Raw genomic sequence first — 27,599 nt, forward strand, 5'->3', positions numbered from 1 at the left:
TGCTGATGGGTACAGGGTGGAAGGAGTCAGCCACCCTGTAGGAAGGGGATCTCCAGTGTCCCCCATACCAGCAGAAGCTCCTTAACCATGACGGAAACGGGGCTGGGGGAGGTCAGGTGAAATGGAACGATTATTCCTCCAGCACCCTGGCTCTTCGCCTGTTTTCTTCAGATGAAATTCTCTACATCATCCTCCCCAGTTTCAACCCCCCCCTCTCCACCCCTGCCCCACCCTGTGCCCATCCCTGCTGGCCACTGGGTCCATCATCAGGAGCCTCCTCCCTTTTCTCCTCCCCTGCGGTTCTTTCTGTTTTTCATTGGCATCTGGCCTGGCATAGCCAGGCTCCCCCTCACTCTCCCCACATCCCTTTGCTCCGCAGAGTGCCCAGTTCCTCTTCCCCCTCCCCCACCTCAGCCCTTGCTCTTACTAGGGTGAAGGAGACTGGAAGATGCATTCCTTTAGTCCCATCACAGCCTGCCCTCCCTCCTCTGGGACCCAAGGCTCCGACTCTCTTCCTGGTCTCCTTACAAACTGCCCCTGCCACCCTATTAACCATAAGCAGCCTTTAAGAAAGCTGAGGTGCCCACACAATGCTGACCTACATAGCCTGGTCCAGGACAGGAGGGGCTCTTCCCAAGTCCCTTCACCCCTGGCCCTACCTCTTTTCTCTCCCCACTCTCTTCCTTCATCTCTCTACCATTACAAGCCAAAAACGGTTTGAGTTCCAGACTGGGGAAAAGGGGCTGGGCATGCTACTCCTCCCCAAATTTGGGACAATCAGTGTTTAGCCTAGGAAAGCTTCGGGTTTTCTGTGCATCCTCCTTCACAAATATCTTTTTGATCCTTTCTTTTGCCTAACCTACCCCCACCTTTTCCAGTCTGGGTTTCTTCTTCCAGCTTCAGCCACCGCTAGGGATATTGCCATCGCAGGGCCTCCTCCGCCCTGTGTTGTTGTTTTGCTCCAAGGAGAAGGTTCCCCCCCCCCCCCCCCCCCCCCCCGCCTTCTTTGCCCACGCCCCCCTCAGCAGCCTCACCCAGCCCCTTTCCCTGGGCACTCTGAGCTCCGCCACGGGTGGGGGAGCAGAAATGTTTGCATACAGCAGTTTGGGGGATTGCACTGGCCATCCAACCCTCCAGACATACACAAACACCGGACACACGCCCTGTCTCACTCCGCCCCCAGCACACACTGACACAGACATACACACAGATGCTGACACAGGAACGCAGAACCAGACACCAACAGAGACACGCACACCCAGACACACACGGACATCAACACATCCAGAGCCCGGGCTGCTATATAGCAGACCCCAACCACGGTGCACACGCAGTCACTCGACGGTGTACAAGGAACATGTATACCCGGCACACCCACGACCCATCGAGACCCGAGCGCTCAGACGAGCACAGGGGGATCACCAGCAGCTGGCGACTTGAATCCTACGTCCAAACAAAGCCACAGACGACCTCCGCCCCCAGTGGCGCTCGGAACCCCCGCCCTGGGAGCAGCCCACCTCCCCTGGCGCCGCCCCCTCCCTCACTCACCGTCCTGCGAGAGGTTGGCCCCGCCGGGCGCCCAGCTGCAGGCAAAGAGCAGGAGCAGGGGCAGGACGGAAGAAATCCCCATCACGCTTCCCGGCTGGCTCCCTGCTGGGCGCGGGCAAGCCTGGGTCCCGAGGGGCTGGGGAGGGGGTAGACGATGACTGACCGAAAGGGCGCCCCGGAGCCGCTGGGAGCCCGGGGCCGAGGCGGGGACCGGGAGGGAGCCTGCGCTGCTGCAGTCGCGGGGATTAAATAGGGCGCTTGGAGCAAACCATTCGGTTGGAGGTGGAGGGGGGGTGATGGGGGGCTGGGCTGGTCGCGGAGGGGGGGCGAGGCTGCCGCATTCCCCACTTCCCCCCGCCCCCACGCCCCTTCCGTGCCGTGGTGGTGCCTTCCACCCTGTCCCCCGGGATCTTCGCCAGCTTGGCTCGGGTGTGGAGCAGAGGGAGGGAGCTGGCTTAACAGCGGGACCCAGTGCGCACCCCTCTTAGGTTTGGGGTGGAGAGGGGAGTGGGACAGGGCGCTAGGCCAGCTGGCAAGAGCGGCCACTGCAGGCCTGGACAAGGGCGTGCCCACTAGCCTAAAATCCTTCAGCCCGACATCCCCCCTTGGCAACTGGGATCCCCAAGAGCCTAAGAGGGTCTACTTATCAACAAAGTATCCTGGGACATCTCCCCAGTGGGTGACCAGTTTCCTTGACCATTCTCCTAAAGACTAACATCCCTAGATCCTCTGATCCAAGATCCCCTAGTTACCTTTCCAGCAACAATTTGTGGCCCCAGGCACTATCCCTTGAAAGGCATCTTCTAGCAACCCCCAGGCGGTGGGACTCAACATTTCCCTCAACCCCTTGTCACAGAAATTATCCCCCCCCCCCCCCCCGCCAAAAAAAAAGCAGTGGTTTCACTTCAGACTCTTGCCCAACCAAGTGGGCTACAAAGCAACGCAATAGTTTCTCCCTTAATCCTTCCTATCCCTTTACTCCCAGGCCTTCCCCCCAATATTTTTTTTTTTCTTTCTTATTCATTCAGAAGAGCTTTTCCTCCCTTCTCACGTTTTAGTGAGTAAAATTTCTCTATGAATGGTCTGATCTACTGACTCTGGAAGCTGCCCCTCAAGGACCAGTGCATCTGTGACTGATGCAGTTCGTGGCCTTGAGTCCAGATATAGCATAGATGAGCGGCAGGGTGTCTATACTTGCTCTTGGCTCAAGAGTCCCCAGTCCCTGGGGTTGTTGTTCTTTGTAGTTGAGTATCTCTGGAAGAGGTTTGGTTCATCTCAGTAAGAATCCTTCTGAGTCAGTTTGTGCAGTTTTTGGGAATCAATTTCTAAATTTTAGAATCTCCAAATCAAAGTATGTAAGCATTCTTAGAAAATACTTGGTCCAACTCCTTATTATTCTGGTGCAACTTAGGTCCACAGAATATTAACTGACCCAGCGAAGGTTATATTTACAGTTAATAGTAGAAAACACAACTGTTGGCTAGGACATGGAACAATATGATTTTCAAAGTTCCTTCCCATCCTGTGAGGCCATATTTTGTCCCTAGATGAGGGACTTGGGTGCATGACTTCCAACTCTTGGACCAGTCCCTCCTGTACTGATGGCTGTGCCTCGCTCTGCTCATCCTTAATGTTTAGGTAATCTTTCCCCCTCTCAGACAGGCTTTCTCAGCTCTTGTGATGGATACAAGGACAAGGATGTGGAAAGCACTTTGTCACCAGTAAAGCTCTATAAAAATGCTAGTCACTGAAGGAGAGACCAAGAGAGAATATTCTCTAGGGACATCCTTCAGGATGGTCAGAATGCTGCCCCACTGTTTTTCTCTCACTGTTTCTGGAACTTAACTATGGTTTCTGGGGAAAAAGCTCTGCCTGCCTCTTGAACATTTCCTGAGTGTCTGGACATTAAGAATTACTGGCAGGAAAGTGTTTGACCACCGTGGGCTGCCTGACTTTCCTGCCTTGACACATCTCAGTGATTCTAAACCATTGTTCTTTTCTGGGTTCTCTGGCGTCTTGAAATCTCAGAGGCAAAGATAGGGGGATAGTGTAGTTGAGGGATATGGAGACCCGGGTATAAGCAAGAGAGGACGTGGACTATGGTCTGGGGGAGGGAGAGATAAGGGGGAGACTGGACTTTCTGACAGAGGTGGGACCAGGTTGGCATAAGTTTAGTCATGAAGACAGAAGCAAGGAGTGGGTGTGTTTTCAGAAAGAGAATGGGGCTTCAGAGTGGAAGGATTGGGCTATCCTAGTTAAAGTGTCTTGATGGATAAAGAGTATTTTCTTTGGAGCTAGAAGAAACCTTAGAGGTCATGTAAGAGGCCTTAAGAGAGGACAGGTTAGTGGGATGGGGGGAGTGAGAGTGGGGATGGTGGGATGAGGACCACAGGCTGTGGGATTATGTCCCAAGTTCTTCTAACCAACCATCGTTTCTATCTGCTGCTCTGCGGTGGCCCCTTCTGATGGCCTCCCTTAATCCTCCTAATGACTCTGCTGGTCTGGCCTCACCCTGCACTGGAACCGCATGGGAGGAGAACCAAGGGTGGGAGGAAAGGAAGAGAGCTGTTTTGGAGAGAGTATTAAAAGTGAGCAAATGAGATTCTGGAATGCTCTTTTCCTTTCTGCATCATCATCATCAGTTTGGTAGCACTTTAGACCCTGTAAATAAGAAACCGTCATTGGCTTTTAGAATGGTAGAATAAAAGAGTATTAGAGTCGTAAGGGACCTTCAAGGTTACCTAATTAATACCCCTTGTTGAACAGATGAAGAAAATGAAACTCAGAGAAGTTAAGTGACTTTCTTTGTTCACAAAGCTGTGTAGTAATGGGTTACCAATGTTGCATGGGGAGGCACATAGTATCCCTGGAGGCAAGAGGAATAAGGAGACTCTCCCAATACTCCCCAGAAGTGTATAATTTGAGGAATTCCTCACTCATGCATAACTCAGAGTGAAAGGGTAGTTTTTCCTACAGATGTGATGTATCCGCTGGAATAACTCCTTGTCTGTAATCATTCTAATGCCCCTTGTACATGTGCATCTAGCTTCTTACAGGCACCTTATTCACTAGGAATAGAGTTTTACAAAGAAAGAAAGACTGATCTACAAGGATTATTCCCATCATAAAAATGGGTAAAATAAAAGTATCCTTGTGGGATCGTGATTTCTATGGTTATTTACCACTCTAAAGTGCTATGATATACAATATGTCCCAGAGACTTGCACAAAATCTGTAGTAGGTTGTCTGTGGGATTAAAGAACTGATAGCTACAGTGAAAATGGGGGCGGGGGGGACAGAAAAGGGGTGTTTTGGCTCCTGGATGCCTGTCCACTCAGCAACAGCCTGGGTAGCTGGGGGTGTGGAATGTGGAGCTGGCACTGGTGCTGGGCTCGACCCAGCTGTGTGGGCCCTGGGTATTCCTTTCTCCTGTGGAAGGAGAGGAGGGAACTCAGCCTGAGTCGGGTGAATACTACATATTCCTCTGGGACGGGGATGCCAGCACCTGGGGGGAAAAACTCAGAAGATGTGGCTCACTTCTGCTTTGCACTCTAACCTTTCTTCTCTGTATGACTGTTTCTTTATTAGTAAATTCTACATAGGTTTCCACATAGTTTTCCTCTTTTATTTTCCACCCAACTAAACCAGTACTCCTTATTCTGCTTCTTCTATTATCCAGTTATAATCAACCCCATCCTTAATAATAACCTCTGTATGCATTTTAATTCTAACCTTAATTGAGTGCTATAATAATTTCAGTCCTAACCCTAATTTATTATAGACCCTAACTACTAATCCTAATACCAACCCCAATTTAATTGTCAATTTTAATCAGTATCTTAATTCTAACCTGGTATAAATCAGCAACTAGGACAGTGACTTGCACATAATAAAAATTATTACAGGTACCATTTACTAAGAACCCATTTTAATTGTATGCTGACTTTGCGCTGAGTACTTTACACACACAGTATCTCATTTAGGTACCTGAAAGTACACTAATGTGGTTGGAATTGTTAGTTGTCTTACAAATGTGAGGAAACAAAGGTTTAACCAGATTATGTAATTTGTAAATACTGGATCCAAATCCATTGTTTAATTTCTGCTTAACTGGAAAGCCTGTGCTCATTTCTCTTTCTGTCAACAAATATTTTTTGAGCGACCTTTTTCTAAAATCCTAACTAATTCTGACTAGAATGATTTCTAATATACTGAGTTTCTCAAAAGTATATTGTTAGTTGGGGTTTAAAAAAAAATACATAGTACAAAATAGAAACTGAGCAAACCAACCAACAAAAAGCCCAAATCTCCCCGCCCAGAAACCCCACCGACACTTTAAAACATGAAAGTAATGTATTCATAAAGTTAAAACAATCAAACTGTAGAAAGAAACAAACTGAAAGGAAAAGCCTCCTTCTGCTTACCAGACTGGCCGTACTGCACCATTCGTGTTGGAGTTGTGCAGTGCAGCAGCCCTGCCTCCCAAGTCATCAGAAGACAGATAAAGTCAAGGTAAATACTAGTGAAACCACCTATGCATGTATTAGGCTGGTACAAAAGTAATTGCAGTTTTGGACCATCTAAGTCATGTCTAATACGTTAGACAATTTGACACTGGACAATTTGAATTTATGATTAACAATGTTAAAGGCCAAGCTTTTATATACTAAGCTCTTTACATTTATTATATATTTTAATACTTACAAGCTCTCTGTACAGTATGCATTACCCCTATTTTACAGATGAGGGCAGCAAGGCCTGGAGAAGCCAAGTGACTAGCACAAGAGCACAAAGATGGTGAATGAAAGACCCAGGTTTTAAATACAGATTTGTCTTGTTCTAAAACCTCAATTTTTAATCACTAGACTTAGCCAGGAAGGCTTATGAGAGAAGAGGTCATTTGATCTTGGTTCTAAAGGAGAGATATTGCAAAGAAAGATGGCCTACTATGAGACTCTAGATGGATTCAAATCAAGGGGAGGAAACAGAACAATGGAGAAAAGCAAGGGAACTAGCACTCAGAGGGAAATGAGTAAAAGGCGAGAGAGTAATCGGAGAATAGAACAAATATGAGTGGAGACCAGGAAAATCTTTTTTGTGATAAATTCAGGCAAAAATAAACAATGTAGTAAATATGAGTGCCACTGTTGCTTCAGTTACAGGCCGATTGATGTATTTTGGAAAGACAGCAGACACACACAATCATCTGCAAACAAAGATACACAATTTCAGTTACATGTATCTGTGTCTGTAACCTCTCCAGCAAAATATCTTTGCATTCTTCCACTTGCATTCCTTGCTCCAGTAACATCAAATGGCTTGTAATTTCCCAAACACACTGCTGTTTCATGCCTCAGTGTCTTTGCACATACTGTTTCCTGTGCTTGGATTGCCCATCTCATTAAGCCTGATGAAACTTGTGCTTGTGTTTATCCACCCAGACTTCGATGAGGTGTCCCCGCCTCTGTGAAGCCTTCTACCCAGAGCTCATCACTCCTTGCTGGGTGTTACCACTACATTGAATATATACTTCCACTGTTACACTTTTTTCACTGTGTTGCAGTGGTTTGTCTACATGTTTTTCTTCTCTAACTGTGAGCCTTTTGAGGGCAGGAATGATATTTCATGAATCTTGCTATTCCTGCTTAGCACAGAAATGGAAAAAACAGTATATTCTCAGTTAATTCTACTAAATTAACCTGAAATAATCTATTTCTAAACACATAGGCTTAATAAACCATTTTTTTCCCAGAAGCACATTTGTATATAACCACATTTCATTGGCATACTCCCTGAAGGTATGTATGTGTTCTTAGAGATGCAATGTGTCCAAAATAAGATGAGTGGTTCTAATATACATGTACACTTATTTTTATCCACTTATTCAGGGTATATTTTGTAATTCTTGGAATTGACGTTAGAGCCTGCCACATCCTTTTGCATATCATCAGTTATAGAAAATTTTCATTCTTTGAGTTTGGCTTTTAATTTTGAAAATAGCCAAATATCTTTGGGATACAAGCCTTATGTATAAGTGAAAGATCATACTGGGTAATACAAAAAGCAGATTTGACTGTAAAGTAATAAGAAATGGCTTATAGGTTGACTAATATGTTGGTTCTTAAGGCAGTTCCCAAAGAGGAGTTCTAGAAATTTCTGAGCAATGTCATTCTTGTTTGTTTGTTAATACAAACAAAATAAAACAAGAGTTTTGTCACTTTATAGTCATACTTGGTGAACGTATAAGAACACAAAAAATTATATGTCTAGAATAGAACTCCTGATCATTTATTCATTTATAGTTTATTGAGTTTTTATATGCAATGCACAATGCTAGTTGAAATTAGGTGTTTTGTCCCTGCTGTTTTATTGCTCTGTATTAAAAAAATCTATAAACTCCCAGGTTTTATTTTTTAATTACAAAGTAAAATGATCATTGGATGCTCTTATGCCATCCCCTGCTCCCACCCCATTTTTGAGCCTTATTTTATTTGTGAGCAATAATGCAAGGGTCAGGGATAGGGTAATATTTAGGGATGCAAAATACTTGATAATCAAGATCAATTTGATAGTAATAGTTTGCTTTTTAGAGTCATAGAATAGGAGTGATTGTTAAAAAATGCCACAACAAAATGTCAGTGTCTGGTACTGGGCTCTTGAAAGTACAAAAATCAGTAAGTCATGAAACTTACCTTCAAGGAACTCCTAGACCAGTAGGGAAGGTAAGCAAACACGCAATTACTACACCATGTGACAAATGCTGCAGTACAATTATATATAAGTCACCACAGAATCAAATAAGAGGCCACAATTAAATTTGTAGAAGACTTTAAGGAGTGACTAGGTGTTGGCCAGGTGTAAAAAGGATGTAAGTCATTACAAAAGAGGGAACAGCATATGCAAATGCAAGAAACAGTATAGTCAGTGTGGCTAGATTGTGAAGGGAATTTATGCTAGAGATTGTTCTTTATTCTGCAGACAAGGAATCATTGAAGGGTTTTAAGCAAGGAATTGTCAGTGCCAGATTTTCTTTCCTTCCTTTTTTTTTTAAAAAAAAGGATTTTATTGGGGAAGGGGAACAGGACTTTATTGGACAACAATGTGTACTTCCGGAACTTTTCCAAGTCAAGTTGTTGTCCTTTCAATCTTAGTTGTGGAGGGTGCAGCTCAGCTCCAGGTCTAGTTGCTGTTGTTAGTTGCAGGGGGCGTTTTTTGGCAACCTTGTGATTGAGAGCCTGCGCTCCAACCAACAGAGCCATCCAGGAGCTCAGCGGCAGCTCAGCTCAAAGTGCTGTGTTCAATCTTAGTTACAGTGGGGCGGAGCACACCATCCCTTGTGGGAGTCGAGGAATCGAACTGGCAACCTTGTGGTTGAGAGCCCGTGCTCCAACCAACTGAGCCATCTGGCCACCCAGGAGCTGAGTGACAGCTCATTGACTTTATTCTAGTTGAAGAGGGTGCAGCTAGCTGGCCCATGTGGGAATCGAACTGGCAGCCCGTTGCCCAGAGCTCGCTCTCTAACAAACTGAGCCACCCGTCTGCTCCCAGATTTTCATTTTAGAGCAATAACTCTGGCAGTGGTGGATAGATGGGCTGGGGGATACATATTATTTGAATTAGAAGCCTGATCTTTCTGGGAACCACAAATCTAGTAGCATGATATTGCATAGGACCCACTGAGTGTGGTCTTGTCTGATCCTATGGGTTAGGTGGAGATAATACCTACAGCACTGTGGTAGGATCCAGACAACAATACACACTGTGTTTCCCCGAAAATAAGACCAGATCTTATATTAATTTTTGCTCCCAAAGACACATTAGGGCTTATGTTCAGGGGATGTCATCCTGAAAAACCATGCTAGGGCTTATTTTCCAGGTCTTATTTTCGGGGAAACACCGTAGTGTGGCCAGTGTCATGGACACAGATACAGACAGTGGTGCACAGCAACATGAAGGTGTATGGAGGAAGGGGTTAGTGTTGATGACCAGCTGTCCTGGCTTGCCAGAGACTGAGTGAGGCACTTCCCAGGACTTTCAGTGTTAGCATTGGGAAAGTCCCTTACAAACTGGGATGGATGGTCACCTTAGGCAGTGCCTGGCAGGAACTGCCTGCACTCAGTTGTACCTGTTACTCAGACCATCTTCCTGGCAACCAGCTGGGGGTCATCTCCAGGGCATATTGGAGTGGGAGCAAAGCTTTGTGAGTTATGTTATGTTTGGGGGGAGGGTAGAGGTGGAGAGGAGAAAAGCTAGGCCAGTTGAACAGGACGAAAGAGAAGAAAGGCTAAAGAGGAGACAGAGGGTAGAGGTTGGTTTCTGGTCCAGGATCTTACCTCCACTCTTTGAGATCCTGGGCTCTCTGCTGGTGGTAAGAAACATTGCAGACTCAATACAACAAGCATTGCAAAGAATCACTGTGTATATATAGTTTTTCATTCATATGTATGTTTCTTATATTCATTATATAGTCATTCAACATTCATGGAGTGCCTACTGTCTATCTGGCACTTTACATATGTTCTATCATTTAGTTTTCAAGCACAGCCCTGTGATTTGTAGGTAGGATTATTCCCATTTTACAGATGAGGAAAATGAAGCTCAGGAAGTGTGGTAACTTCCTACAAGTCACACATTAACTGGTGGAGCTGAGATCTTAATTCAGGTGTGTCACCAAAGTCCCTGGTCATTCCCACAAACCAGTGTATCCATCTGTGCCTGATCATAAGAGTTACATGGGCACCTGTTAAAAATAATACAGGTACCCAGGAGATTCTGGTTCCGAATTTTAATGACAAAGATCCCAACCTTTCTGTTAACAAATGCTCCCAGGTGATCCCCAGGCCCTGACAATCTTGACAAGCAGCCTACCTCACAAAGAGCTCGCTGACTCCTGAGAGAACCATACGTGTGAATAGTTCATTAGAACACAGTTGTGTTAAGTTTTAAAACCAAAGTATTACTGAGTTCTTCAACAAATAATTTTCTTGACTATTCTCTTCAGTGATTGCTAATCTTGTTTATAAAATGTTATGCAATCTGACCTGTGCCTTTCTCTCTGACTTCATGTAACCTCTTGGCCACACTCTCCCTCCTTTTGTATTTCTCTACACCAAACTCATGCTCACACTAAACCTTTGCACTGGCTGGGCATTCTAAACTGGAACTTTCCCTCTCTGCTCTGTGCAAAGCTGCTCTTGCTTGCACATCTCAGTTTAAATGTCACCTCCTCAAAGAGCTGTTTCATTCCCTTTCAGTCACTTACCAATTTTCTGCTACTTTCTTTATAATTTATCTTTTGTTTGTTTATTTGTTGTCTGTACCCCTTCTCACAGTAGACATAGCTCCATAAGAAAAGAAACCTCAATTTTGTTCAAAGCTATATTGCTGGAAATCAAAAGGATATTGTACATAACAACTCCTGGCACATAATAGGTGCTTATTAAATGTTTGAATGAATGCATAAAAGAGAATACTATCACTCATCATATTTGGAGAAGAGTATCCACATTCTTTGATCTTACACTTTGATTTTACAATTGGGAACATTTTTCTGGGGCCGGCCCAGTGGCTCAGGTAGTTGGAGCGTCATGCTCCTAACGAGGTCGCCAGTTTGATTCCCACATAGGCCAGTGAGCTGCGCCCTCTACAGCTAAGATTGTGAACAACGTCTCTCCCTGGAGCTGGGCTGCGGTGAGCAGCCTGAGGGCGGCGTGGGCTGCGGTGGGCTGCTGCGTGCTACCATGTGCTGCTTTCCAGGAGTGGCCGGTAGCCAGTGTGAGTGGCCGTGTGCTGTCATGAGCAGCAGCCATCGTGAGCAGCTGGTAGCCAGCAAGAGCTGCCGTGAGCTGCTGTGAGCAGCCAACCTATGACTGGTGACCGACTGCCTCAGGGGGGTGGGACGCAAGGCTCATAATACCAGCATAGGCCAGGGAGCTGTGTCCTACACAAATAGACTGAGAAACAATGGCTTGAACCGGAGGAGGGGGGTGCAGGGGGCTGGAGGCAGAAGACCTGGGTGGGGGAATAAAAAATAAAAGAAAAGAACTTTTTTCTTAGGCCCAAAGTAAACCTTCCACTGCCATTTAAGGCTTTTCCCTCTGGTTCATGAAAGAAGCATTTCTTTCTCTTTACTTGCCTCTACAAGGCATGATAAAAAATTACAGTGAATGTTTAAATTTAAAAAATTATTATAGTAAAAGACACATTGCCATTAATCCCCCTCAAAATATTCCCCCTACTTCAAACACATTTATCCCATCATTCTTGCCACTTTATGAAGCGGTTCTGGAAGTCCTCTTTCATGAGAGTCTTTAGTTGCTGTCGTAGCTGCCTTGATGTCTTGAATCTATTCAAAATGTTTACCTTTCATGATCATTTTGACTTTGGGGAAGAGCCAGAAGTCACATGGTGTCAGATCCAGTGAATAAGGTGGATGAGGACATACAATAATGTTTCTATTTGACAGAAATTTCTGTATACCAGAAACGATGTGTGACATGGAGCCATTGTGATCAACAAATATGGTGAATGCAGCTGCTGAATGCCATCCAATGGAAAGACAGGGATCTTCAATGCGAGAAGCAGCATATTGAACCTTAGTAACAGTGTGTGACAAGTTTCAATTTGTTTGATGCAGTCTGTCGGGTGTGAGCTACAGTTGAGAGAAGGTGAGTTTTAAAGTGTGCCATAAATCATCCTCCATCATGACAATGCTCTGTGTCACACATCGCTTCTGGTATACGGCAATTTCTGTCAAATAAAAATATTACAGTGTGTCCTCATCCACCTTCTTCACCAGATCTGGCACTATGCGACTTCTAGCTCTTTCCCAAAGTCAAAATTATTCAGGACATTGAGGCAGCCACTACAGTGCAACTAAAGACTCTTACGAAAGAAGACTTCCAGAACTGCTTCAGAAAGTGGCAAGAAAGATGGGATAAATGTATTTGAAGTGAGGGGGAGTATTTTATGGGGGATTAATGACAATGTGTTTTTTACTGTAATAATTTTTTAAATTTAAACATTCACCATATTGTTTCATCACTCTTCATACATATGTCCCTCTAGCGGCTTTAAGACTGTTTTTAAATTGCCCTTCAACCTCCCATATAACAGGTGAAGTGTCCTAATTCTTAACCTTCTGCCAGTTCTTTCATCATTTCAGAACCTCTTCTTTGATCCTTTTCTCTTAGATAGCTGGGTTCAGAATAGGTTCTGGTAGGTGAATAAGGCCATGGCTGATGGTTATGAGTTGAACACAAATGCTATTCTAGGCCCTCTTGTATGTTTTTCTGTTGTCTTGATTTTTAAACTGTCTTCTTTGGTTAATTCATGGTCATTGTGGACCATTTTGGTCCTAAGATCTTTTTAAGCCCTAAAATTCCAGAACTTGCTACCACTAGAGTAATATTCCCTAGCCAGGTGACACCTAATGAGATTTGCCACCTGTGCTTCCAATCCCAGGGCTTCCTTGTGGACTAGTGTCCCCACATGCACATGCCTGTCAGGCTGACCATTGCACCTGCTATTCTTGTGCTTAAACTAGAAATACTTTGGGTGTATTCTCACTATATTCACACGAAGGTAGTGAAAGATGTGGACTGTGAAGGTCCAGGAATGACTGTGTGTCCTGCTTTAAGAAAGAAAGGTAAACTGGTTCTGGGTCCACCTGCAAGGAGCCATTCCTGACTCATTAAGGAGACAGTGCAGGGCAGTGAGAAAGCATGGATTTTGAAATTTTACTCACTTGGGCTTGAATGCCAACTATTCCACTTTATCTGAGGTCAGTTTTTTCGTTAAACATTAGACATTCTTACTCTCTTGTAGGCTTGTTGTGAAGATTAAGTAAGGACATTTATGCAAAACTCCTAGTTGATAATTCAATGCACGTTAGTACCCCCTTCACTTTGGAGCAGTAGTGTGAGAGATGTTTCTCTGATCTACCTGCTTGTACCATAGAATCTTGCTCTGCCCGTTGTCTAAATGTAAAGTACTGCTTGAATCTAGATTTTCAGTTCCAATAACTTGATCACTCTTAACCCAGAGCTCCACTGTTTAGCCTGCTCTCTGCTACCCTCCTGTGGTCATCCTGACCCCTTGCCATTCGTGATCCTCTGCTCCCTCGGTGTGGTCGCTTTGCTGTAATGCAGCCTCTTCCCAGCTTCTTGGACATACTAGCTCTCAGCTCATCTGAGTTATGAACATGTACATAAAACATTTTTTAGATTAATTAATGAATCAGTTTTTTACTGTATGGTTGTTTTTCATTTTTAATTAAATTTAAAATTTATTGGGGGTAACATTGGTTAATACCATTATATAAATTTCAGGTGTATAACTTCGTAACATGATATCTGTATACTTTATTGTATACTCTCCACCCAAAATCTTAATTTCCTTTCATCACCATATATTTGGCCTCCTTCATTGTCTCCGAAACCCTGTCCCCTCTGATAACCACCCTTCTGTCTGATAACCACCCTTCTGTTGTCTGTAGCTATGAGTTTGTTTGTTGATTTGTTACATTTTGTTCTATATCTCCCATATAAGTGAAATCATGTATTTTTTAATGTCATTTTATTTTATTTATTTTTATTTTATTGGGGAATGTTGGGGAACAGTGTGTTTTTCCAGGGCCCATCAGCGCCAAGTCAAGTCGTCCTTCAATCTAGTTGTGGAGGGCACAGCTCAGCTTCAGGTCCAGTCGCTGGTTTCAATCTTTAGTTGCAGGGGGCACAGCCCTCCATCCCATGCAGGAATTGAACCTGCAACCTTGTTGTTGAGAGCTCACGCTCTAACCAACTGAAGCATCCGGCCACCACTCCTGCTGTTGTCTTCAATCTAGTTGTGGAAGGCGTAGCTTACTGGCCCATGTGGGACTCGAACTGGCAACCGTGTTGTTAAGAGCTTGTGCTCTAACCAACCAGCCATCCAGCCACCCCTGAAATCATATGGTATCTGTCCTTTTCCATCTGACTTATATCAGTTAGCATAATACTCTCAAGATCCATCCATATTGTCACAAATAGTAGTATTTCATCCTTTCTTATGGCTGAGTAGTATTCTATTGTATACATGTATCACATCTTCTTTATCCAGTTGTCCATCAAAAGACACTTAGGTTGTTTCCATGTCTTGGCCACTGTGAATAATGCTATAGTGAACATAGGAGTACACTTATCTTTACAAATAAATATTTTCAACTTTTTTGGGTAAGCCAGAAGTGGAATTGCTGGATTGTATGGTAGCTCTATTCTTAATTTTTTTGAGGAATCTACATACTGTTTTCCAATTTATATTACCATCAACAGTGTACAAGAGTTCCCTTTTCTTCACATCCTCACCAATACTTGTTATTTCTTGTCTTATGTATAATAGCCATTCTAACAGGTGTGAGGTGGTATGTCTTTGTAATTTCAGCCTTCTATTCTCGGGTAGTATTATCTGAGTTCCTCTAAGCTTTCCCTATTCCTTTCTAATACATAGCTTATCTGTCAGAGAGTCTATAGGAGACATATTCTTCATGTTGAGAGTTTGGATACCAGTAAGGTCTCCAAGTTTCAAATCTCTTGTCCTGTTCAACACCAGGTTCTCTGTCCTATGAATGCTGAAAGAGCAGTATATTGCCATAGACTATTAAACTGTAAAAATCCCCTCTTTTTGTCTTCAAAATTAGATCTCTTTAAGTTAGTAAGAAAAAATACACCTGTTTTGGTCTTGCCGAAGGGTAATGGTGGACCTTCGATAGACTCAGAATGCTAGTGCTTTAGAGTGATGATGTGTGGACGAAGGTTATATCTGCTTTGTCCTTCTCCTGATTGCATAACATGTCTATCAAGGAGAATGAAGGCTTATTTAGGATACAGTAAGTAAACTAGTTTGTTTGAAAAACTTTGTGGTTGAGAATAAAGGGAAATAAAGTTGCTGTGATGGCTTTAAACTAAATTTGAGAGGGCAGAACTTGAAAACCAGGGCAGACATTGAAGAATTTTATCTTTATCCCAGTGTTAGTGGGAAAAATTTCATAGCAGGATGTTATATGATTGAATTGATATTTAAAGAGTAATCATCAGATTCAATATGGTAAAGGTGTTAATTCTCTCTCCCTCTTAATCTATAAATTCAGTACAATTCTATGCTAAAATATATATATATATATTTTATTAAAAATATATATATATATTTATTTAAAAAAAAAATATATATATATATATATATATTTATTTATGGAACTTGACCAGTCAGTTCTAACATTCCCTTGGAAAATAAAGTCAAGAATATTCATAATTTTTTAAACACATGTGGTTTACAGTGAAGGAGGGTTTTCCAGTTATCCTAAATTACTTTAAAATTATACTTCAATGTTTTCATTGCTATAATTTTTATAGCACGGGAATATACAAATGGTTCCATGGAACAGGAGAGAAAACATAGTCATAAATTAATGTGAGAACTTAGTGTAAGAAGAACGCTACCTTTATCATATACTACACTACTAATCAGGACTAGGAGTTGGACTGTTTAATGAATAGCATTAGAATAATTTGTTTGCCAGTTGAAGTGGGATAGGTTGAGCCCTCCCTCCAACCATATACAAAAGTAAATTTCAGATGGACCAAAGTGCTAAATTTTATAAAGAAAACACAACTAAGCGAAATTTTTAAGAACTATAGAAAATTATGTTTAATCTTGAAGTGGGAGAGAACTACCTAAGCAAGACACAAAACCCAGAATCCATAAAGGAAATGACTGACAAGTTTTACTGCATGACATTTTAAAATTGATGTAATTGTAGACAAATTGTAGATAAATAAAAATGTCCCAATCTTTAACTTACTTTTACACTTTAAGTTAAAGACTAGGAATTTTTTATTTACAGCATATATAGCAAGGCACTAAATTCATAAAATGCAAAATATTCAATAAATACACATCAAAATACAAACAATTAAAGAGAAAATTACACAAAGTGTATGAGTAGGAATTCTCAGAAAAATACAATTGTCCAGTAAATACCTGAAAAAATGATCAATTGAATTTGAATTTTGAGAAATACAAGTTAAAGGAGCTGAGAGACCCTAGATTGTTGAAAATTAAAATAATGGGTAATATCCGGTGTTGGCAAGTGTTTGGGGGAAAAAGCACCTTCATTTATTGTTAGTGAGAATGTAAATTGGTGAAGACTTTTTGGAGATATTTTGGCAGAATGTATCGAAATTAAAAATGGAAATACCAGCAGTGGTAGTTCCACAAATCTGTGCTATAGATCTATTTAAACAAGTGCCATGATTTATAGAGGTGAATCATATCTTTGTTTCCAGTAGTGAGAAATGAAAAACAACCTAAATATTCATCAGTAATGAATTAGTTAAATAAATTATGGTATATTCATACTTTGTAATAACATATAACAGTTAAAAAGAATGAGGTAAATTTATATGTACAAAGATGTATTGTTAAGTAAAAACACAAAGAAAATACACATACTATTATTATTCCTTTTTGTGTAAAATAGGAAAAACAAAAGCCTAAAACAATATATTTGCATGTTGCATTCATATATAGGTAAGTGCGTGTTTAAGTAAATGAATAGCTACTTACTGGCTGTGTGACCTTGGGCAAGATACTTAACCTGTCAGTATTTTATTCTCTTTGTATGGAAAATGAAGATAATAATAGTACATACCCCCCAGGGTTATATGATAAGGCTTAAATAAATTAATCTATTTAAAGTGCTTGAATAATGCCTGGCACACAGTAGGCACTTGATAATATCCTGTTATTTGGATACATATTAAACTTGGGAAATTATTATTCTTGGGGTGGGAGTGAGATTTAAGGCATAAGGGGGGGCTATAATTGTTTATATTACATGTTTAATATTTTTACAGTGATCATGTGCTTATGTGTCGAGTGACTGAAGCATTTTTTTAAAAGCTTATCTAAGGAGATCTGTTAAAAGATGATTATAGAAATTTGGTGTTGGTTATGGGAAGCAGAGAGAGGGAGAAGAAAGAGGCTCGAAGTTTGGGAGTTTGAGTGATTGACTTGGAAAATGCTGAGCCATGGAAAGAAATAGTGGGGTCAGGAGAACTTTTTTGTGGGGTGTAGTATTTTGGTATGGAGGAAGATTAGTTTTATTTAAACTATGTTGAGTTTAAGCTTATGGGAGCCCATCTTATAGGAAATATTCAGTAGACTGGAGCTCTGGAGAAAGTTGAAAGCTTCAACTACCACTTAGAGGTAGAGTTGCAGAAAAAGTCTCAAGGTCTCAGGTCTCATTTTAATATTTTCCATTATAAAAATAAATAATTGTGGCATTATGGAACAATCTCTGGGCTTGGGGGAGAAAGACCTGTTCTAATCAGTCAGGCTGACAAGGGTAGGAGGAACTCAAGTTACTCATCATCTGGTAGGAGATAGGACAAGGGCATTCCAGAAAAAGGAAATACTCTCATACCAACGCATGTTAGTGTGGAACTGGAACAGTTGTTTTCTGTTTTTGATTTTTCTGTTTTAGGGAACTGTAAGTACTTTGGCATTGTGCAACATCAAGCCAAGGGTGAGGGTGGGAGATGATAGTAAATAAGTTGAAAAGAGGGACAGGAATCAGATCATACATGGCCTTTACGCTCTTCTTTGGGCAATGGAGAAACATTGAGGGATTTTGTCTCTGGTCAATGGAAAAACTGTGAAAAATCACAATTGTTTTGCTGGTGGTGTGGAAGATGAGTAGGAGTAGAGCAGAGGTGGTTGCAGGTAGACAAGTGAGGAGTTATTATAATGTTCAAATAGCTCTGGTTACAAAGGGTAAACTATCTGAACTACACCCAAAGCAATGGGGATAGAAAGTGAGAGCTAGTAAAGAGGTAGAATTGATAGAACTCTGTAGTTAATTAAATTTGGAGGATAAAAGTTGATGGGGGAACTGACCTAAAATGGTGGCCCAAGCGGAGAGAGAAGTCCCCAGCCTGAGCCCCAGCCCACTTCTGCATAACCCCCTCCAAGCCACACCCCAAGCCAATCACCAGACGACACCTACCCCTTCCCCGACTCAAGGAAGTCCCCAACCCATAAAAACCTGCTCAAAACCTTGCTAGGGGCTTAGTATTTTGGGAAAGATCCCGCTGAGCCCACTGGCATAATAAAGCTGACCTTCCTAACTCTGAGTGCCGCTTCAGTTCTTTCTGGTCCTGGTATCTATAACATTCTTGGTTCCCTGACCAGGAAACCCAACCGTGCTGGCCCCTTGAACCACCGGTCTGGGCGAGAACGGGACGTAGGGTGGCGGGAGAGCCGAGTTGGGGCTAGGCAGCCCTGCTGATTTCGGCAGGCCCAGAACTGGCGACCTCCTGCCGGCTCTGGCCCGTGACTCCCTGCTGAACCCCAGTGGAGAGAAAGGACGGACAGTCAACCAAGACATCGGACACAGTAAGACTCCGGGGCCTGGACCCAGTTAGGCCTGCCTAAGGGCAGAAGGGGAGCTGATCACCTCCCACTGAGTCCCACTTCAGACTCTAGTTAGGGCCGTTCCGGGGGAAGGGCGTCTTTCCTCCCTGAATGAATGTGTGTGTGCTTGGTCCTGAACAGGATTCTGTGTGCCAGAATCCTGTAGCCAACAGGATCCGTAGCCAACAGTATCCACGGCCTGTTGGCTATGGAGCCCTAGTGAGCCCCAACCTGCGTTCCGTGGTAGCATCGTACTACATAAAGGTGATTCACACTCTCGGAGTGCAACTGGGCCCAGGGCTTATATGGGCACACCTTAGCCAAGACGTACCCAAAGTTCCCGCGAGGGACACGGCCAGGCGGGCGCCTGATTGAAACCCTTCCCTTGTCTACGCGACACCAAACATCATGGGAGGGAATCACGGGAAGCCCACAGTTCAAGATTGCATGTTAAAGAATTTCAGGAAGGGTTTCAGAGGCGACTATGAAGTCAAAATGACCCCCGGATATCTCCGCACTTTATGTGAACTGGAGTGGCCAAGTTTTGACGTGGGATGAGCCCCAGAAGGCACGCTTGACCTCCCCATGATTCGCTGAGTCTACATAGTTGTCACCGGGACCCCAGGACATGCAGACCAGTTCCCTTACATTGACTCGTGGTTGGAAATAGCCCAAATCCTTCCTCCTTGGGTACGGTTCTGCTCCTATAGTAAGGGACAGTCCAGGATCCTTGTTGCACGGAACCCATGAGGCCGTGCCCAGAAAGACAAGACTAAGACCATTTACCATGGAGACCCCGATGAAGAGCCGCCAGCACCTCCCTACGCACCATGGCCAACGGCTGGCGCAGCCCCGCCACTTCCAGACACTCCGCTTCCAGCCTCGGCCTCCCCATGGTCCCAACCCAACCAGCCTGGAGCCCTACTAAATAGGATTAGCAGGAATCGAGTGGGACTGACGAGGATCGGGCTCGTTTGAACTAGGCCCCCACGAGCCCACGGTTGACTTAGATGTAGGGGGCCAAACAGTGACTTTTATGGTAGATACCAGAGCAGAACACTCAGTAGTCACCACGCTGGTGTCACCACGCCGGTGGCACCGCTCGGGGACCACAGAGTCACCATAATGGGAGCCACTGCGAATCAAGCTAAGAGCCAACCATTCTGCCAGGTTCGTACTTGTAAATTAGGAGGACACACCGTGTCGCACGAGTTCCTCTACTTACCAGACTGCCCAATCCCGCTCCTGGGACGCGACCTCCTTACCAGGTTAGGGGCGCAAATCTCCTTCGAACCATCAGGCCAAGCCACCATGTCACTGCAGCCCCCGTCAGAGACTTATTCTGTCTATCACCACCCTGAGGGAAGAAGAATGGAGGCTCTACGGGACCGGCAGTGTAGAACAGAACCCAGAAGCCTACAGGGCCTATTTCCCGGAGGTTTGGGCTGAAGATAACCCGCCTAGGCTAGCAAAACATAAGGCCCCAGTTTTGGTGGAACTGAGACCTGGAGCTCAACTCCAACGGCTACGCCAATACCCCATCTCCAGGGAAGCTCAGGCAGGGATTCAAAAACACCTCACCCGTCTCAGAGCAGCAGGAATACTTGTAGAATGCCAGTCGCGATGGAATACGCCCCTCCTGCCGGTAAGGAAGCCTAATGGAGAATACCGGCCAGTACAAGGTTTAAGAGCGGTAAACCAAGCCACAGTCTCCCTACACCCCGTAGTCCCAAATCCGTATACTCTCCTCAGTCAGCTGCCCCTGGAGTCCGGATGGTTCACCTGCCTGGACCTGAAAGATGCATTTTTCTGCATTCAGTTAGTGCCCCAGAGCCAATCACTGCTCGCCTTTGAATGGATTGAACCTGATACCAGCTGGCAGCTCCAGCTGACATGGACTTGGCTCCCACAGGGCTTCAAAAACTCCCCAACCCTCTTTGGGGAAGCGCTAGCCTCAGATTTAGCCACCTTCCCTTGAGAAGAATACCGCTGCACCCTATTGCAATATGTGGATAACTCCTAGCCTGTGCCACCGAGACCAGTGTCAAACCGTGACGCGGGCACACCTGTCCCACTTACCCGAGACGGGGTATAGAGTCTCCTGGAAGAAAGCCCAGCTCTGCAGAAACAAGTACAGTACTTGGGCTTTGTCATCTCCAACGGACAGCAGGTCCTCAGCACCGAGCGGAAGAAAGTCATCACTTCCCTCCCTCGGGCCACCAACCAGAGGGCTCTCCGTGAGTTCCTCGGGGCTGCTGGCTTCTGCCAGATCTGGATTCCTGGCTTTTCAGCAATAGCCCGGCCCTTATATGAGGCTCTAACTGGTCAAGAAAAGGCCCCCATGCTATGGACAGAAGATCAAGAACACGCTTTCCAGCAGCTCAAGAGCTCACTTGGACAGGCCCCAGCCCTCGGGTTACCTGATGCTGAGAGGCCATTCCACTTATTTGTCCATGAAAGAGACAAAATAGCCTTAGGACTGCTGGCCCAAACAGTTGGACCATGGCTCTGTCCCATTGCCTACCTCTCATAGAAACTAGACCCTGTAGCAACAGGTTGGCCACCATGCCTGCGGGCCCTAGCAGCCACTGTGGTTCTCATCAAAGCTCACCTTAGGCCAGAGACTTATAGTTAAAGTACCCCACTCGGTCACCACCTTAATGCACAGTCAAGGACCCTGATGGATGTTGAATGCACGGCTGACTCAGTATCAAGGGCTACTCCTGGAAAACCCTCGGATCTCATTAGAAACTGTGTGCACCCTGAACTCAGCCACTTTCCTGCCAACCAAGAAAGGGGATCCAGAACATGACTGTATAGAGGTTATCAACGAGGTCTACGCCACCAAACCCGACCTCTGGGACAGCCCACATCCTATAACCCAGACCAGTATACTCTGAATACTGACGGCAGCAGCTTTCTGAGGGACGGAAAACATCATGCGGGGTACGCAATAACCACCACAGATGAGGTATTCGAGGCAGGGGCACTTCCATCAGGATGGTTGGCCCAACGGGCAGAACTATGGGCACTAATAAGAGCCCTTACTCTATCCAAGGGCCGAAAAGTCAATATCTACACTGATTCTCGGTATGCCTTTGCTACCGTCCATATCCATGGGGCTATATACAAAGAAAGAGGCCTTCTGACCGCGGAGGGAAAAACTATTAAAAATAAACAAGAAATCCTTAAGCTCCTACAAGCCATTTGGCTTCCCCAGCAGGTTGCAGTTATCCATTGTCGGGGCCACCAGAGGGGCAACGAGCCCTCAGCAGTCGGGAACAGGCTCGCCGACACGACGGCTAAATCAGCGGCAATGGGAAGCCTTAGTGAACTACTCTTGGTCACTGACACTACCACCATGTCCCTCCCGCAGTACACAAAAGAAGAACTCAGATGGGCAAAGTCAGAAGGGGCCACCAGATTGCCACAAGGGTGGTGGCAACTGCCCGATGGAAGACTCTTCATCCCAGCCCTGCTAGGTCCTCAAGTAACCGCTGAATATCACAAGTTAACCCACTTAGGAAAAACTGCTCTCGAGGACCTCCTAGCCAAAAACTTCTACATTAGCCAGCTGTCAGCTCTTTGCAAGTCAATCGGAGAACGCTGCCTCACTTGTGCAAAGAACAATCCAAAGTCCGGCCCTAACCCCATCCCCAGGATTCAGAGAAGTGGTACCGCACCTTTTGAGGACCTCGAAGTTGACTTCACTGACCTGACAAACTGCCGCGGTACTAAGTACTTGCTGGTCCTGGTCTGTACCTACTCCGGGTGGGTCGAAGCTTTCCCACTTGGACTGAGAAGAGCCGCGAAGTAGCCAAGGTCCTCCTCAGGGAGATTATCCCCTGCTATACGGGATTCCACTTTCTATCCACAGTGACAACAGGCCAGCTTCATAGCAGAACTTCTCCAGACGGTAACCAGAGCCATGGACATCAACTGGAGACTCCATACAGCATACTGACCACAAAGCTCAGGGAATGTTGAACGCGTGAACCGTACCCTCAAGGAGACATTGGCTAAACTCCACCAGGAGACCTCCCTAGGGTGGGGGGACCTCCTACCGCTAGCTGTCCTTCAGGCGCACTGCACCCCTGGCAAATCTGGATTCTCTCCCTTCGAAATTATGTTCCGGATGCCCCCTCCCCTGCTAACCAACCTCCCTGGCGACATTTGCCAGCTGGGGTTCTCCAGCCTCCAAAACCAGATGGCCACGCTAGGCAAGGTCCTCACAGATATACGTGCTTGCATTATGGAAAGGGCCCCCATTTTCCTTGGGGCCCTTGTACACCCCTTTATCCCGGGAGATCAAGTCTGGGTCAAAGATTGGAAGCATGAGCCCCTCCGACCCCGGTGGACAGGCCCTCACACAGTCATACTTGTTACTCCCACCGCTCTTAAAGTTTCAGGCATCGTTCCATGGATCCTTCACACTCGGGTTAAAAGAGTCCAGCTGGAGGACGACACCTGGATCGCCCAGGCTGACCCGGCCCATCCACTCTGACCCTCAAGAAACAGCCGGATGAGCTTCCCATCGTCTGCCCCGCCTCCATCTTTGCCATCATTGAGCTCCTCCTATTTCTGGCCTTTGCTGGTCCTCTTGGCTCCTACCCCTGGCCAGCCCACTCCTCACGATCTTCCTCCTTGCTACCATCAGGCCATGCATAGTTAACACTGTCATACGTTTCATAGAGAACTCCGTCACCTGACGGGCTGCAGCCTGGATCCCTGCCCCACGGGATTATCGTCCTCTTAGCCAATATGATGATCTCTAAGTTGTTACCACTTACGATCATCAACAGGGGGGACATGATGGGGGAACTGACCTAAAATGGTGGCCCAAGCAAAGAGAGAAGTCCCCAGCCTAAGCCCCAGCCCACTTCCACACAACCCCCTGCAAGCCACACCCCAAGCCAATCACCAGACAGCACCTACCCCTTCCCCAACTCAAGGAAGTCCACAACCCATAAAAACTTGCTCAAAACCTTCCTAGGGCTCAGTATTTTGGGAAAGATCCCGCTGAGCCCACGGGCATAATAAAGCCGACCTTCCTAACTCTCTGAGTGCCACTTGGGTTCTTTCTGGTCCTGGTATCCGTAACAAGGTGAGGGAAGGAGGCTTGACATGCTCCATGTTTCCAGCTTAAGTGATTGGATGACTAATTATTTCTCCCTAAACTATTTTTATCAAATCAATCTTCTTTCAATTTATTATTGTGTAGCCAGTTCTATTAGTGGGGTCCAGATCTCCTTTATAACTTACCTTGACCTTTACCAAAAGCCTCCTCACTGAGCCATCTTGAAATTATTCACCACACAGCAATCAGAGTGAACTGTCTAAAATGCAAATCAAATCATAGTTCTTTCTTAACTGAAACCCTTTGCTGCCTCTTCACCTCCTGCAGGATTAAAATTGAAGGCCTTTAACATGATATATGAAGGTCTCTATGGTCTGGTGTTTTCCGCCACGTTCTTTGTCACTTCTTGCCTGGGACTTTGGACTTCAGCAACTCCTTATTTCTTGCAGTTTCTTATGCAAATCTTACTGTGCAAAAGGTCCAGCTGCTCACCATACAAAAGCCAAAATTCAACAGGCGAGGTTGGTGGAAAGAAAGGTAGGTTCTATTCCAGAATGCCAGTGTTAAGGGAAGACAGTGGACTCCCTGTCACAAAGACTGCCTTCCCCTCTCAATATCTTCAAAAGGTTTTATAGACACGCAAGGAGCGCAGAACAAAGGAAGGAGAAGTTAGCTGGGCAACTTCAGGCAAAAGCAGTTCCTAGAGGCTATTCTGCCCCAGGATCAGGAGTGAACCCCATAGAGATGCAAAAAACCCCTCCCAAATGACCAGTGCCAGGTATACACACTGGTCTGAAGTAAACAGAACCATTGAAACTGCTATGCATAGTAAATGCACAGTAAACAGAGTTATCAAGGTTTGGGGGGAGGAGAAGGAAGCAAAGAAAGGGAAAAAAAAGAAAAACTTTCCAAACGTCCTAAGCCAAACCACTGTTGAAGCGAATTACATCTGAGGTTTAAATTTCAGAAATAGAAGCTAGCGGGTCACTGTTGCGTAATTACAGATGGAGAGGGTTGACAAAAAATATAGACTAGAGAAATATAGAAAATAGAGTGCAAACATTCACCCACTTAGCATTATCAATTTAATCTGCAAACTAGTTTTTTTTTAACTTATACAAGTAATTAGAGTATGTTGTAAAACTTCAGCTGATGCATAAGATTAAAAATGAGACTGAATTATTTTATATTTTTCCCCCATTTTAAGCATTCAGTTATTCCAGGAAGAGTTTATTCTATCTTTTTTATTTTCTTATCAGCTAAGACTGAATACTAAGCATTTTGCTCTTCTTCTCCCTTCCCTTCTCCACATTGTACATAATGACTATTGGGGATTCACTAGCGATTCAATGAGTGACCTTATGGTGGAATAAAGAGAGCCCTGAAGTAGGAGTCAGAAAACCTGCAGCTGAGTACCAGCTTTGTGAATCATGAGCTGACTGATCTTGAACAAATCATTTTATCTATCTGGACATCAATTTTTTATGTTTTGCAAAGACAGGGAAGAGACTTGTAAGGAAAGTTCTCAAAATATCACTTCCTGGGAAAAATTATAATGGGTAAGTCCATGCCTCTCTGCCGATATCTTCTGTGGATGCCTACTTGGATTGGTGGCAGAGGTCAGGACATTGTGCCTGTAGGTTTCCTGAGCCCCACCACTTCTTAGCTGAGTGACTTTGTGCAAGCCATGTTAATGTCTTTGATCAAGATTTTTCTTTTATAAAAGGAGAATAATGATAATCTAGGATAGTTCTGATGATAAAATAAGATAAAGAATTCAAAATACTTTTATCATCATTATTATTACTGTTAATACTGTTTTTTAGAATTGTAGATAGGTAGAATGAGGAAGGGCCTTGGAAATTCAGCCACCACTTTTTAAAGGAGACTCTAAGCCTGAAGAAGATTAACTGGTTTACTCAAGGTAAAATGCTTTCCCTTGACCGTGACCCTGTCCTCAGGGTGGGGACTGAATGTTCTTTAGGACATGCTTTAGAAGGGCCAGTCCTGTGTAGACAATGACGGACTGTTGTGTAGCATAAACTGTGTATAGACTTTGCTATGATTTGTCAGAAGTTCCTACTGTGGTTCCCTGAAAATAAGACCTAGCCGGGCAATCAGCTCTAATGCATCTTTTGGAGCAAAAATTATTATAAGACCCAGTCTTATTTTACTATAATATAAGACTGGGTATAATATAATATAATATAATATAATATAATATGGTCTTATATTAATTTTTGCTCCAAAAGACTCATTAAAGCTGATTGTCTGGCTAGGTCTTATTTTCGGGGAAACAGGGTGTGTAAGGACAGGTTTAGTCCCTGGGATTGAACTTTTCATGGTCATATGTTTTGTTTAAACTGATGCATTGTAAAGTATGAACCTCTGTCTTCTCTGGCCATTGCAGAATCTACTTTATTATGTTCACCTCAAGGCTCCTTCCACGCTGAATGAGAAGTGGAGCTGAGGTAGGCAAAAGATGAAGAAAGCCCTGTTTTCTCTTAATATTAGGCAAAACCAGTTTTCTTGAATCTCTTGACCTATGACCACAGAATCCTTAAGGATCCATCTTCTAATTCTTTGTCCTTGGGCCTAGAGTATCTGCCCTTTAAGGACCAGAGGCTCTGTGGTGACTGGGAAGATAAAGAAACCTGGTTGTCAGCCCATTTATCCCTATAGTAACTCAATGCCATGGGGATTACGAGGGCCCTATTCAGGGCCTCCCAGTTTTAAATCCAGTATTGCAGAGTCCCAGGCAAAGAAACAAAACAGACACATGTGTGCTATAGAGTCAGGAAGATCCCAGGATATCTGGGATCACATAGACGGGAAGGACCAGCAAGTCGTTCTGGACAATGCTCAGGAATCTGGTACCATATGGAGTGGCTGGAAGAAGACTCAGAAGAACAGGTACTATAGACTGCATTTTTAAGGAGGAGAGATCTGGACTAAAAGGATTAGGGGGAAGGAAAGAAGTATGTAGAATGAAATCTAGAGAAAGGAAAAAGAGGGTTTGAGGATGAAGGAATAACAATATCAAGAAGATTCTAGAGCTAAGTGACAGAGCATAATAATTGAGGGCAGGGGTAGAGGGGCTTGAAGGCCTGGGAAACGCAGAGAGTCCTAAGGATGATGGCTAAGGGGGACAGAGACAGAGAGGGGCAGTGGGCTGAATCAGCAGGAGATCAGGAACAATAGTGTCTGGACAGCAGTGTTTGGAATAGATGGACCCTAGATGAAAACAGATGGGGGTATGGCCAAGAAATTGAGTTTTACAGAGTATAGGGAGTAGATGGGATAGGATTAGGGAATGCCAACTGCAGAATGTGGGAGAAGTGAAATTAACATGAATGAGGAGAGGTGTGGACAGAGAGAGAAAGGGCATTTTAAATCAGGAAATGACTAAGGGTGATGCACCTGGGGAAGGAGCAGAAGTTGATGGACATGGCAAGAAGAAACAGTAAGAAAAGAGAACTGGGGAACCAGTACTGCATATACAGGTAGGTGATGGCTTGGAGTTAGA

General features: G+C 44.4%; 1 protein-coding gene and 1 long non-coding RNA gene across 4 annotated transcripts in view; one reads left to right on the plus strand and one right to left on the minus strand.

The window, feature by feature from the left end:
• The window catches only part of CADM3 (cell adhesion molecule 3), a 32,556-nt gene extending 30,770 nt beyond the window's left edge, over nucleotides 1-1,786 (minus strand). For 2 of the 3 annotated variants that reach the window (XM_019716857.3, XM_019716855.3), the window contains exon 1: nucleotides 1,549-1,785. In XM_019716857.3, the coding sequence (XP_019572416.1) occupies nucleotides 1,549-1,630 (82 nt within the window). In that variant the 5' untranslated portion in view covers nucleotides 1,631-1,785. Of the gene's footprint in view, nucleotides 1-1,548 lie in introns of all 3 variants that reach the window. The other variant, XM_019716858.3, reaches the window with a different exon arrangement.
• Nucleotides 1-27,599, plus strand: part of LOC141569348 (uncharacterized) — a 151,437-nt gene that overhangs the window by 15,633 nt on the left and 108,205 nt on the right. The gene's annotated exons all lie outside the window — the stretch shown is intronic.

The sequence above is a fragment of the Rhinolophus sinicus genome, chromosome 11 (genome assembly GCF_057876585.1).
Source record: "Rhinolophus sinicus isolate RSI-liver-muscle chromosome 11, RSI-T2T, whole genome shotgun sequence".
Taxonomy (NCBI): domain Eukaryota; kingdom Metazoa; phylum Chordata; class Mammalia; order Chiroptera; family Rhinolophidae; genus Rhinolophus; species Rhinolophus sinicus.